At 36.0% G+C, this 14,089-nt stretch overlaps 1 protein-coding gene across 4 annotated transcripts in view; it reads left to right on the top strand.

Moving 5' to 3' along the window:
- LOC149922090 (neuronal acetylcholine receptor subunit alpha-7-like) overlaps positions 1–14,089 on the top strand; it is a 176,221-nt gene that overhangs the window by 150,429 nt on the left and 11,703 nt on the right. For 3 of the 4 annotated variants that reach the window (XM_090162532.1, XM_090162530.1, XM_090162533.1), the window contains exons 2-6: positions 440–579; positions 9,005–9,049; positions 12,099–12,208; positions 12,824–13,080; positions 13,209–13,403. In XM_090162532.1, the coding sequence (XP_090018658.1) occupies positions 440–579; positions 9,005–9,049; positions 12,099–12,208; positions 12,824–13,080; positions 13,209–13,403 (747 nt within the window). The remainder of the gene's footprint in view (positions 1–439; positions 580–9,004; positions 9,050–12,098; positions 12,209–12,823; positions 13,081–13,208; positions 13,404–14,089) is intronic. The other variant, XM_090162531.1, reaches the window with a different exon arrangement.

The following is a 14,089-nucleotide window of genomic DNA, read 5'->3' as shown; positions in this document are numbered from 1 at the left end:
ATTATTATAATTCAATTCATACTTTGTTCATTCTGTAAAACAACATGTGTTAATTAACAATAATAATGATGATACTACTAATAGTAGTAATATTTTTTTAAATTGTGGTGTTGACTAAAATTCTTAATTTTCCGCTTCTTGGTTTTCTAAATTTGTGTATTTATCTATTTTTTAATTTTCAAAATGTGAAACAAAATTGTAATATCCTGCGAACATAGCTCTTCCCTGATTTAAAAGGAACCCAATTTGGGAAAGTAAATGAAACATTAATTCATTAACAACGTGTTGGAACCCTTCTACAGGCATCTGGCCTATTTTGACTTATTTTCTTATTCACTACCATCAAACAGTGTTTTTTTTTAGTTTTATAATTTTAATAGCAATTAATCAATAAAACGTGTTTATAAATAAATAACAATGTTGTTATTTATCGTTGCAGATTCCTTCCAAGGGCCAAACGAAAAGCGTCTATTGAATGATCTTCTGGGTAATTACAACGTTCTGGAGAGACCAGTCGCGAACGAAACAGAGCCTCTCATTCTTAGTTTCGGTTTAACCCTACAACAAATCATCGACGTGGTAAGTGTTCACTCTATCTCTCTATTATCCAGTCTAACGCAGAAATGTACTTCACTAAAGACCTCCTATTTACTCTCGAAATGTAAATTACTTAACAAAAATTATACGATATCTTCTAAAAGCAAAATAGAAGCTTAATTGCGTAAAATATCTAGAGGGGGGAGTGACGTTGAAGGGTGGTTTTGACAAGCTAATTAAGTAAATAATTAACCTTGTGTGAAGTACCGAGGTACCTGATTAATGCGAAACCGATATCGCTATTTTATAAAGCCTATCTTTGCGGCTTATTCGCAGCCCAAGGTATAGACGATGATAATTAAAAAAAAATCCAACTGATCTGAAGTAGATAAGGAAATACCGCGTGGGTGTATTCATTTTCTTTGTACTACGTGGATCGGACGTATTTTGCAAGTCAATGGAACTACTTGCAAGGAGACTTTTAATACGGAATAGGAAATTCGTCGCGTTTTTATCTTCGGCCACGTCCTTTCACGAGTTAATTTTAACAGATTGAGTTTTAAATACCTCTTAAAAACTAGACCTCGTTGACGAGGGCTTTTGGTTTTCGATTTTATAATCCGTCATTTTTTTGCGTCATGGATAAAAGATAAGAGGAAGTTACTTTACTTCCGAAACTTTTGGAGAGTTCGGAACAGTTTGCAAACAATATTTTAATCACGCCGAACTTTTTTGTCCTCAGTTTTTAGAAACGTGTGAGTGTATCATTATTTTATAGATTTAAATCTAATTTAAATAGATTTATTTAAAATTATATTTAGATAAAATTAAAATATTATGCTCCCCGATTGTAAAAAAATAATATTTCTATGGCAAAGGTTCGGTATCTTTTAACAATCTCGCTTTAATATTTCAATTTATTTTAGGCAGTTTTAGCACCTCATTAAAATTTCTAGAGGTGAAAGAAAATATTGACTGCACTTTAGAACCAAGCGTATTTTATCTGATGTACTGTCCAAACACGAAATTACTTCGTCGCGTGTCCTGCTTTATCGACTAAATATTAGTCTTGAAAACACCGTATGATATCTCAATTTCTGAAGCCTAGATTCTAAAGTTTAGACGTGGATAAAATCTCTGAATTTGGCCCCAACATTCGGGTTGATAAATTTTAATGATATATTAAAATACAGCCACGAAAATGTTATTCTTTAAACTAATATTTATGGTTTTCTCGTTGAATGTGACCTAAAAGTCGCTTTGGTATAGTGAAATACAGGGTGTTTCAAAAGGTTATGCAAAAATTTGAAGGAGTTGTAGGGGGTGAGTTGAGAAGTAAGCCCGTTGTTTTCCCATTTTCCTACAATGAGTTAAAAGAGCGCCAGAGAGCTTCAAAGTGTGGCCTACTAGCCCCTGGAAGTAGGCTGCAATAGGCGCAAAATCAAGCAGCATGTAAACGCAAACATTAAGGTTTGGGTTCGTGTGATAGGTAAAAAAGGATTTTGTAAACAAATCGAGGTAACTAGCGTAAAAAAGTAAACTTAAACAGGCCCTGCGGCTTGGTTTTGCACTCGTTGCAGCCTACACTTTGAAGCTCTCTGGCGCTCTTTTAACTCATCGTACGTGGGAAAACAACTGGCATACTACTCAACTCACCCTCTACAACTCCTTAAAATTTTTGCATAACCTTTTGAAACACCCTGTATACGGGCGGAAGGTTAGTAAAACTTCAAATTGAAATCACTTCCATCTGTTCAAAATCCGACAGACCATATTGAATCGATATTAGATATTAGTTTTTAAACATTGATTTTTGGGGCTTTTCTTGGCTAGGAAAAAAAAACTATTTTTTTTCAAGTCTTTGTTTTTATTTGTTGGAAGATAGTCCGCTGCTTTTTCTCCCCGTTCTCCTTCGGTTCTCCTTTTCCGAAGTCCCCCGGTTTGTAATCCTTCTGAAAGCCCAAAACAGAATAAAAGTAGGGGACTTTCAACCCTTTAGTCAGAAATAAATTTGGGTCTTTCTCCGTTTTTGGAACCGACGCGTTTGAAAATATTTTTCCACCGATATTCAGATCCGCCGCGAGCCATTTTCTCTCGTCGCAAAACTGAGGACCAGGACGCTCCCAATTCATCTTTTCCTTCCAAACGAGAAGTTCAAATATACGCGCATCTCTCTCTCTCTTTTACCCGTATAGATTCTTTCTTCATTTCTTATTCATCAATTTTTGGGTTTGATAGGAAGAAGAGACTCTAACCTCATAAATCATGGAAATCGGACCATGGAAAAGCTTCCTCCATTTTACATATTGCTAAATCGGCACTCTTTCCCTTATCATATATTTATTAGAAGCCTTATATATAGTTTTTCAATAATCATCTAAATGAGGAATGAAACGACGGAAGCAAGAACGCTTTTATTGGCGGCACAGGCCTAAGAGGAACCAAAATTAAAAATAAATTACTTTGGTCTGACTACGTTTAAGAGGAGTTAATCTACCGTTTGAACCAGTGGTGGCGCTAAGGGGTAGGCCAGGTAGGCCACTGTCTACCTTAAAAATTTTGGGGGGCCCCAAAATCACCCTATAAGGGGCCCCAAATTGATCTAGAAAGGGTCTCAAAATTGTCCCAAGAGATAAAATTATTTATAAATAACAATGAAACAAATGTCGATAATGTATTTAGAAATTTTTGAGGTATCTCCTAGTAAATAAAACCAGTTCTGTTATATATGGACTCGTTTTACTGTTGTTAGAACTATTTTATTCGTCATGTACATCACTACTTTATTTTATTGAAGCATTTCGTTGAGAAAAGGGGGGTCCCGGGCCCATTTATTTGGTTTGCCTACCCTCGCGAAAATTCCTGGAGCCGCCACTGGTTTGAATCTTCGTGTTTTAAAAACTTGGATCAGTCAACCTATGGGCCATACTGTATTCCCCAAAATTACAATACATCCTATTTAAAACATTTGGAATAATCTGGATTTTCCGAGATATATCAAGAATTGATCTATTTATATATAGAGATAATGTCTATATTCCGTCAGTCGCGACGCATCATGAACCAGGGGAATCAACTAAAGGGGGGAGGAAATGGAAAAGGAGGCATTCTTATTTAACGGGTCACGCGGATATACGTATATTACGTCAATCGCGTCAAGAGGACGTAATATTTAGGGAGCTAATAATGCGCAGCCTGGAATTGATTGACATTTAAGGGGAGGGGCCAGGTTCTTATCCTAGAGCTGCAACGGAAGCGAAGGGAAAAATCGACGGAATATAAACATTATCTCTATATATAAATAGATCAATTCTTGATATTTATTTGATAATTTGTAATCCCATATATCTCCAATAATTTTAAGATTGTATTTTCAGGGGTTATTGTCTAAGAGGGGCTCTGTTTTCAATTTAGTTTTAGGCAGCGTAGCGAGGATATTTGGCGCCCAGGGCAAAACACCCAAATTGGCGCCCAACTCTGGAAAAGCTTTGGTCCCATTCGACTGAAATCCCATTCGTTCGAAAACGATTTAACATTGAGTCCCAATCGATCGAAAATACCCCAATTGTGCGGTTTACAGCCCAATTTTGCACGTTTATATTATTTTTATAGTACATCAAATTTCGTTTTTATGAGACGTTTTTTAAATAGGTTTACTTCTTATATAAATAAGTGTTGATAGTCTTATTGGAGACATGAAAAATTAAATTGTTCGAATTATTGTATTCTTGATATAAATAAAAAGTTCAAAGCATAAATATATTTATAAAAGCGCGCCACCCTAGGGAAGTGAGAGACTAACCTAACCTAACCTTACCGTTAGTACACCTGTAGCAATTTTGTTTAGGTATAACGTTTTTTGCGTAAACTGCTATATCTCGGGGCAAAAGTAAAAAACAAAACAAAAGGTCCCAATGAACCGAATCCGCCTTTTGGGCTATATTTCGGAAACATATTGAATTCGGTCGAATGGGAATATACCCTGGAAAACCACATTAATTTGTTTTAATTAAAAAAAAGTGTACTTTTCAAGTTTCAAGAAATATGAGTTTAATATATAATCCAACAAATCCATCTTACATGTAATACTTTGGCGCCCCCTAGCCATTGGTGTCCGGGGCCGATGCCCCCCTGCCCCCCTACGCCTCTGGTTTTCGCCTATATAAGAATCGATAGAGGTAAATGAACCTCATCTTTTATCAAGAAGGTGGTAGCTTATTTATTTACAGTCGACCTAAATCAGCTCAAGCGCGCGGATAAACAGAAGATCTGATTACGCAATAAATTGCGAAGTATCAATCGGCGGGTGACTTAACTCGAAGTAAACCTATTTTCTCTCCGCCATTTTATATAAGTCTCGATAAAAGGCAATGGTGGCGTAGGGGAAGGGGGCTCGTATAATGTTGAGGGAGAGATAAAAATCAGTTGGAGAGATGGGCGGTTCGTCGTGGCGTCGCCCACGTATTTATTCGGCCTAAAATGACCCATAAAAAGAGAATGAGCAATATCTTTAGGTCCTTCTCTTTTGGGGGGGTTGTCGGCCCCGAACGAGTGATTGAGCGTAGAAAGTGGCGTGTCCTAAGTGGCACTACAGCTGCCAGAATGCCACGACGATATTTTGGTTCTTTTTGAATCGGAGCTGCGGGACTTTGGGACGGAATGGCCCCTCTCTGAAAGCATCTGGAGTGGGTCATTTGTCGATGGCTTATGGTCCGGTCCTCTCTAGCCGAAATCTCCCCTTTACTTTCCCTCATTGATACCTCTTCGCTATAAATCGTGACTTCACTTCTCTCTCTCCTCCCAGATGCTCGTTTTCGTTTTTTTTGCCGCTCGCTAGTCCTCTCCGAGTATACAAGCCGTAAACCCGACTGACCCGACTAGTCTTTTTACTTCCCCCTCCCCCTCCCGCTTTCGTTAGTTTGAAAGGAATGCCTTTAAAACCGCGATTATGTACTATAGTGTACCGCTACGCTATAGGGCCTTGCCAAAAGTTAGTTTTAAAGAGAATGATTTAGTTAGATCTCTTACTCCTTTCGAGATATCCTTTTCAAATCTGATAAAGCGCCGAGCTCGCCTTTTCAAACTCTAATTACGCGTTTCGACTGACTTTTTGAGGCTTGCTGTGGAAAACGGTAGAGGTCGGGGACGGTTAATCATTATCCATGTTCAAATTGATTTTTTTCGGGGAAAAAATGTAAACAAAGAAATTTACCGGTTAATATTTCGGGAAATTATTAAAAAACATGTATTATTCGTAAAATTTGAGCTTTTTATCGTAAAAAACGTCGTTTTTCCGAATAATTTTACAAATTTATCAAAAAATTAATCGGATAATACAGAAATATAAATTACTTGATCAAAACATTTTACAAATAATTTTGAGAGCTTTATCTATTGAATAAAAGTTAACCATCCCCGACCTCTAGAAAACGCTGATTTTAATTATAAATACAGTGAGCCCTATCTTGTATTTTGGAACAGATGTAATTGAGACTGTACCATACAGCTAAAGCGACATCTTCATTTAATTTTCTCTACGCGTTCTAACTACGTAATTTCTAGCGAGATTGACCTATCTAGCATTACCATAAGTAACGTATTAAGAATAGGTATGATACTTTCTATTTTCCCGACGCTACGTATCATCTTTATAATTAGGCGGTAGCGCCATCTATATTTTGTAAAGTTATATGGCTAAAAATAAATAATGATTAGATAACTCACCGTAACTTGAGTTAAAAAGGATCGTGTTGACAGAATACAATTAGTTTTAAACAACTTCAAAGGTTTGTTTGTTACGAGAAATCATACATTTCAATTTCGCATCAGATTCTCGAAAAAATTCAATTGCAATATAGTTGCCACCGCTAGAGACAGATGCCGCCACGGTAGAACGATAAAGTTGGATAAGTCTCCTTATTGAACGAAATTGGTCCCGCGCCAGCCAGATTTAGTTGTACCTCTATTTATTCCCAACTCAATGATTTCATCATTCAATCATTCATTAACGGAAATCGTTTAGTGTCACACTTATTTTTATTACGTTACTTATGGTAATTCTTACCCGTCATAATAACTCTCGAAATTAATAATTGAAAACTACACGCCTTAAATTTATCATAAAATTGTTAAATAATGAACTTTCATTTTCAATAAATAAAAGTGACGTAAATTCGTGTTAATATCAATATCGCATCTTAAGTATCACAAAGGCCTAAATTTGAGTTGACTGCTTGCGAACGCCTGTTACCATGGAAACTTAAAGAACACTCGTACATCACCCATCAACTCGCGAAACGTAAAATGATCGTATAAAGGTATAGATTTCCATCTCAAATAGCCATTTTGAATTAAAACGATTTCCCCCCTATTTACTGCAGATTGAAGCATCTAGTTATTTCGTTCGCCAAGTGAAAAGCGCATTATTTTCCACTACACTTTTCCAAATAAAACGCTTTCTAGGACTAAAATTACGACCCTTTGGCCAATGTAGTTGATGTTACCTCCTATAATTCATCCTTTAATATTTGGTTTCACATTCGCGACATTTTAAGGCGTGATATTTTCCCCGCTATTGACTACGCTATTTTCTAAGATTTGTCCTAGTATATATATTTTTTTATCTCCGAGTCCTTTGTAGGAAATGCAATGTCGTTTCCAGATAAGAATTTTATAACGCGGTTAACATTTAAGTATTTAACATAAATATTCGGCAGGATCTGCCCTCCGTAATGTCATTCTCTGATAACGTAGCGGAATATATTAGCGCTATTAAATCTATCTCATTAAATGCGTTCCGGGTACAGCGGTAAAAGCTATCATGTTTTATTTCGCAGATAGTGGGCTCGTTTGAGAAACGTCGCGTTTTACGATTTTATTAAATGGAATTTATACTTGTAAAATATGACTTATATAGTTCTAGGCTAAGTTATTGCAAAATAAATATTTTACTTCTAAATTTACATTGAGTTCACTGAATTTTTTAGCTTCATACGCACTGAATTTTTAAATTTTCCATTGACAATTCATTAGCAGTAAAAAAAGGGTTACTGACTTACAAGCACTAATTTACGTGGTTTCTATTTTTGAAAAGAAAACAGAAGTGATTTCATAATATTTGAAGCGAAAAAAACCTGGATTACGGAAGAGACAATTTTACAATATTATTTTAATAATAATTTCGTTAGACTAACTTACAATTGTTAGTGTAAAAAGTGTAAACAATTAATGCTTTTAACGAAAATAAATTAATACAATTTTAATTTAATACAATTAATTTTGGTTATAGGAAATTTTGGTGTTTAGGTTTTCGGTGCGAAGTGGTTTTCAGCGTTACTATTGGTGCTATTTAATTTCGGTGTTTGTGTTTTTTTTTCATAGTAGTTTTTTATGTGACTTATTTTTAGTGTGAGGTAATTTCAGTGTTTGGGTTTTCGGTGCAAATTAGTTTTTAGTGTAACATACTATTGGTGCTAGGAAATTTCGGTGTTTGGGTTTTCTCTGTAATGTAGTTTTTAGTGTGACTTATTTTTAGTGCGAGGTAATTTCAGTGTTTGAGTTTTCGGTGCGAAAATTTGGTAGCTCAAAGTTTCGATGGACGAAGGAAACTTTTATAAAAATATTCTTAATTTAAAATACTCATTTCTCATTACAATTATTTTAAAATGACATAAGCTTTTTTCATAAAATATTTTCGCCGGACTAACAACCAAATATTCTCCGCACCAAAAAATCAAAACCGAAACACGCGTGCACCAAAAAACGTCGGTATCCCGTTCATTTTAATTTAGACGTTTAAGGTCGTGATTGTTCGTAATTGAACAAAGAGTGAAATTGAAAAGAAAAAAAAATTCGTCAGAGTTCTTTATATATTCTTTCCCATAGGATGAAAAAAATCAAATTGTAACATCTAATCTTTGGTTAAACCTGGTAAGTTTTTAAGGCGTCGAAGACCAGTGGTGGAGGTTTAAAAATCCAATCTGACTATATCAATGTGTATATACATATATTTCGATTACAAATTTGATATAATTCGTTGTTGAAATCCCCTTTTCCCCGTGGGCCATTTTTTGCACTATTGCCTTCTTCATTTTGAGAAGGACGAGGGAGCTATATTTTCCCAATTTGGTTTCCTTTAAGGTTAATCCGAGCGACGTCTCTAGATTAATCTCAATCGAAGTCAAATATCCGCTCACTTGTGCTTTCATGTGATACAGTTTTAATTTTCCTCGTTTCATTTGAACCCCCGCCAACCCGCCATCTCGTCCACCAATCCAGGCAGATTCGTCATTTAATAGCCACCCGATGTCTTCTCAAACCGAAATCTTGCAGTAGCGTGAAATATAATTATCTTCGTGTGTCGTTGCACTTGGACAAACAATATATTTGCTATGCGATTATGTTGAAACCTATTTATGTTTTTGGCTCCTGATTGTCCTTCAACAATTATTCCCCTTTTCTCTTATAGGACGAAAAGAATCAGCTTTTAGTAACAAATATCTGGTTAAAATTGGTAAGTCTTAAAAAGCTAATACTCTACCTAACAATAGAGGATAAAGTCTAGTTGGAAAGGTGCAAACGGACTCGCGATTTCTAAACTCGGTTCTAACTAAACTCGACTAACTAAATAAATTACAAACCAAACTATCCCTGTATATCGTTTCTAAATTAAAATGGACAAATCGCTTTGTGTGGTCAGAGAAAAAAAAGTCTCACTAAAATCGAACTCTAAAATAACGCGCAGCCTAAATTCTGTATAACTAAACATTGTTCTAAAGCGCGCGCTAAAATCGGGCGATCTACCTGAAGTTGTCTTTATAAACTCAAATAATTTCAACTGCATTTATCCTCTAACAAATATTATCTCTTCTTTCCGTGAAACTAATTTTTTACGCATGCTAATTAAATTTAATTACGAAAAATGTTACCGTACATTGGAGAGAAAAGAACATTTTAAGTGTCATACACCATAATATTAAATACTAAAAATTATTAACCATAATAAAATTAATATAATTAAAATAAATGCGACTATTTAAAAAATATAAATACTGGGTTTAAGTCGTTTTTATTTTAATTTCAATAATCGTACACTAATATTAAATATGGCGCTTAATATACAACGATATCGCGTTAATTCACAGTTGTATGACATTTAATAATGCAAACGAATTATTTTTATTTCTTGGCACAGATGGCGCTGACCACAGTTTTGCATGCGTTTCTTCTTTCTAACTTTCTAAATTCGAAATAATATTTTACCCCAAATATATATTAGAAAAATTATTACTTAAAACAAAATTATATACTTATTTTAAAATTCGGAGTAGTTCCATCTAAATTAAAAACGTATTGTAGATATTTAAATTTAATTAAATAATCCGCGTTATTTAGTCGACGATATAGGCACGTAAATTTAACGTAAAGTCCCGTTTAAAGTGTAGCTCTAGTTGGGATTTAAAACGATACGTACCGCGATAAATGATGACATCTAAAAATTCTAAAGTCTAAGGCTTACCAAAGATTCCATCAAAATCTATTGTTTACGAGATTTCAATCTAACTTAACCAGATAAGTAGCTCGCCAATTAAGATAGGCCTCTTTTTTCGAATAATGATAAATTATAATGAGGAAGCGTAACAATCGTTCTATGACTTCACCAAACCCCAATGGTCTTCTGATCATCCTTTTTCCGTCACTCTATTTGCCTTGCATACATTTCAAATAATCCATTTCTGTTTTGCTATGAATGTATTTTTTTTTGGGAAAAAAAGTGTTTCCGCTTTCGATACCAGAATTTCACCTTTTGAAAAATTCTAGCATGAAGCTCGTACATTTTTATAGATCTTAGTTGTTTTAAATAAATGCACGTTAGAAAATTGTCTCTGCAACTATTTATTTTCTATTTACAAATTAGATTTTTATCTTCCATTTAATGGGTTAGACATTAAATTGGAATGTTTTAGTTTCAGAAAGGTATTAAGATAAATATAATACCGAGAATTTCAGAGCTAAGAAGAGAGAGAAGGGGAAAAAAACCTCAATTGAGTAAAAGCACCATTTTTTATTATCCCCCCCCCCCCCGGCCGCTTGTGAGATAATGATTCTCCTCTCTATCAGAAGCAATTTCTTAAAAATCTCTTAATTAAGGAAAGTGCTCTTAAGACTTTTGCCGCTGTCGTTTCTTTCAAAACGTATTCATGGAATCGCTCATTTAAAAAATTGGAGGTTTGATTATGGAATTAATGCCAATTGTAGAATAATAATTAACTATATTTCAATAATTAAAAAGAGAAGCCATTTAAATTCAATCTCATTAATTAGCTTTCCACATTTTTAAACCGGGTTATTTTTTAAAATAAAGGGCTTGATGTATTGCTTCGAAATAACGTACACTCTGTTTGAAAAGTCTTCGACAGCTGAAATTTTTGCCCTCTTTTTAATTCTGCTAGAAAACTATAATAGATAGATTGATGAAACCAATTGCAACTTTTATTTATTTTCCAATATCTTTCGTTATTTATCGGTTTCGTCCGACAAAAATTAATAGTTTGGCGGGACAACTGTTTAAATATTGGTGCTACGGCACTGACTCGCGCGTTTTTGAATTCACAATGGTCGGTTCATATTTAGAAAGTGGAAAAATTATCCCTCTACAACCAACGGTTGAGAAGTTATCGCGTTTCCAAATTGTCGTCGAAGTTGCGTTATTTATAATCGCTTGATGCATTTTAGGTGTTTCCTAGTTTCGAGGAGAGTTTGGAAACGCTATAACTTCTCAACCGTTGGTTGTAGAGGGATAATTTTTCCACTTTCTAAATATGAATCGACCATTGTGAATTCAAAAACGCGCGAGTCAGTGCCGTAGAACCAATATTTAAACAGTTGTCAAAAATGAGTTTTGACGGTTCCCGCCAAACTATTAATTTTTGGCGGACGAAACCGATAAATAATGAAAGATATTGGAAAATAAATAAAAGTTGCAATTGGTTTCATCGAACTATCTATTATAGTTTTCTAGCAGAATTAAAAAGAGGGCAAAAATTTCAGCTGTCGAAGACTTTTCAAACAGAGTGTACAAATTAAATTATCAAGAATTCAATCAAATTTAGGTTCCGGAAATGCAATATTAGTCGAAATTGCCGTATATTGGGGGTAACTTCGGCTTCAAGCTGTTATAGTTTAATTTGTCCTTCACTAATACGAAATAGTTTCCACGCGATTTTACTAATGTATTCAAACTTCAAATTCGTTGATATAAGTCCTAATTGGTTTTAAATGGGTGATTTTCCACCGAAACATTTCCCTCCCTCTCTCTCGATTCTTAGCTTAATAGGAGAAACAGGATGACCAATTTGGTCGTTTTATTAGAGAGCTTAGCTCTTCAAAACGCTCCGAGAATAACGTGTCATATATCGCCTATAATCTATAGACTTTGGAAGCCTAACCGCCAGCGCGGCTTTAATATTTTGATTAAAGTCGATATTGTAATCGTTATTTTCTAAGCGATCCTCCGCGCTTAACCTCGTTATTGACCTTCGTATGCGGTGGCATTTTTGCAGGAGTGGGTAGACGTCAACTTGCGCTGGAATCCCAGTGACTACGGCGGAGTGAAAGATCTGAGAATTCCGCCCAACAGAATATGGAAGCCCGATGTCCTTATGTACAATAGGTGAGTAGCGCTATTACGCCTTCCGCGTCCTTGTATTAACGCGCCAGACAATTCGCGACGCGTTACCGTCTCCGCTAACCTTAAGTACCGTTAGGCGGCTCGGATTTCCGGCTTAATGGAAGCCTCCAGGGAGGGATCTAGAATCCAGCGACAATAGACAAATAACGGCTAATCGTCGAAGGGCTAATACGATTTTATGAGTTGTCTAATAATACGTTGAAAGGGGAAATTTCAAGTATGAACCCTTAGCCCGCCAGTAAATGCGAACAGCGAGTGAAAAGGTCTCGAGATGCTTCTCAAGTTTGCCCCTCCCCCCTCCTCAATAGTCGTCGTTCGTCGTTCAAAATGAATATGTTTATTTTCGCTTGAAACGGTCTTATTTAAAGTGGGTGGTTCGATAAGCATTCGGTGGAAGGAATTTATTATAACCGGTCGGAGATCTTGTAGGCTTCTTGTCGGTATATTGAAAGATCATTGATAAGCAAAATTGAAAATTTTATTAGACTTTCTCAAAATTAAATGGTTATTTACATTAGGTCAAGGCTTACTTATTTGACCTTTGATGTGGTGCAATAAAATGATGCTTAAGGCGCTTTCTGTCTTTGCAATTTGCAGTGCCGACGAGCGATTCGACGGCACGTATCCCACAAATGTCGTAGTTCGAAGCAACGGAAGTTGCTCTTACATCCCACCGGGGATTTTCAAGAGTACCTGCAAAATAGATATAACCTGGTTCCCATTCGACGACCAAATGTGCGAGATGAAGTTTGGATCGTGGACATATGATGGTCTGCAACTCGACCTCCGTCTGGCCGGCGAAGAGGGCGGAGATCTGAGCACTTACGTCCACAATGGCGAATGGCATCTCATGGGTCGGTATTCCTAGCGAGCGTATTGTGGCCACACGAAACTATCACTTCTCCTACGCTTATTAAATAATGAAATTTGTAGTTTAAGTGAAATGTTTATTTTGACATTTGTGTGTTTCGTCCGGCCACAGAGGTTCCGGGACATCGCAATGTCCATCTTTACTCTTGCTGTCCGGAGCCTTACGTAGACATCACATTTACCATCCACATAAGGCGTCGAACCTTGTACTACGGTTTCAACCTCATTATCCCTTGTGTTCTTATTTCGTCTATGACTTTGCTCGGCTTCACACTACCGCCTGATTCTGGCGAAAAACTCACCTTAGGTAAGACGTTCTTCTTATTTTTCCGCTTTAATGTGCCCCGCCGTGTTAACCCCTTATTTCGTAAGTTTAAGAAGGCGTTGTTATAGCACTCTTCTTTTTAGCCCCGGAAAAATTGAGTTAACAGTTGATTGATCAAAGGGTCTTTGCGTATAAGGGAAAGCTCTTCCAGCCCGAAAACCCCTCCCAAAAAACAGCTTACGTAAGCTCGAAATTAAAAGCAAGGGCTGGCTTTGTCTTACGCGGCCGTGTCGATCAAAACTAGCTTTTTTTTCTCACTGGGGAAAGAACTTTTAGTGGGCCGAGGGTGCCCGGTTAGTCATTAATGAGTGAACCCTGTTTATCCATTCAAACGTAAATTCTGCCCAAGAGGGTTTAAAATTTATCAGGATGGCTAATTTAATTTCCGCGCTAGCTACGTCCCTATTAACGTAAACATTCTACGCCTCTAAGAAATACCACCCATTCTTAAGATAACGTGGTTCTATCCCGATTTTAAAGGTACAAAGGTGTACTTTTAACGTACATTATTTTAAAAAAGAAAGTTGTTGTTGAATAGAATGGATCAATAGATGGACGCCATTTTTACAAACCATGATCAGCTTATTTTAAGAAGGTTGTAAGAAAAGCATCGTTTCATTTGGTATTTTATAACTCACCAGGCAGAAGCTCGATATTTGGTGTGATGC

The sequence above is a fragment of the Leiobunum rupestre genome, chromosome 11 (genome assembly GCF_980474605.1).
Source record: "Leiobunum rupestre chromosome 11, qqLeiRupe1.1.hap1, whole genome shotgun sequence".
Classification (NCBI taxonomy): domain Eukaryota; kingdom Metazoa; phylum Arthropoda; class Arachnida; order Opiliones; family Sclerosomatidae; genus Leiobunum; species Leiobunum rupestre.
The sequence above is the reverse complement of the archived record's forward strand: the minus strand, read 5'-3'. Positions and strand labels throughout refer to the sequence as shown.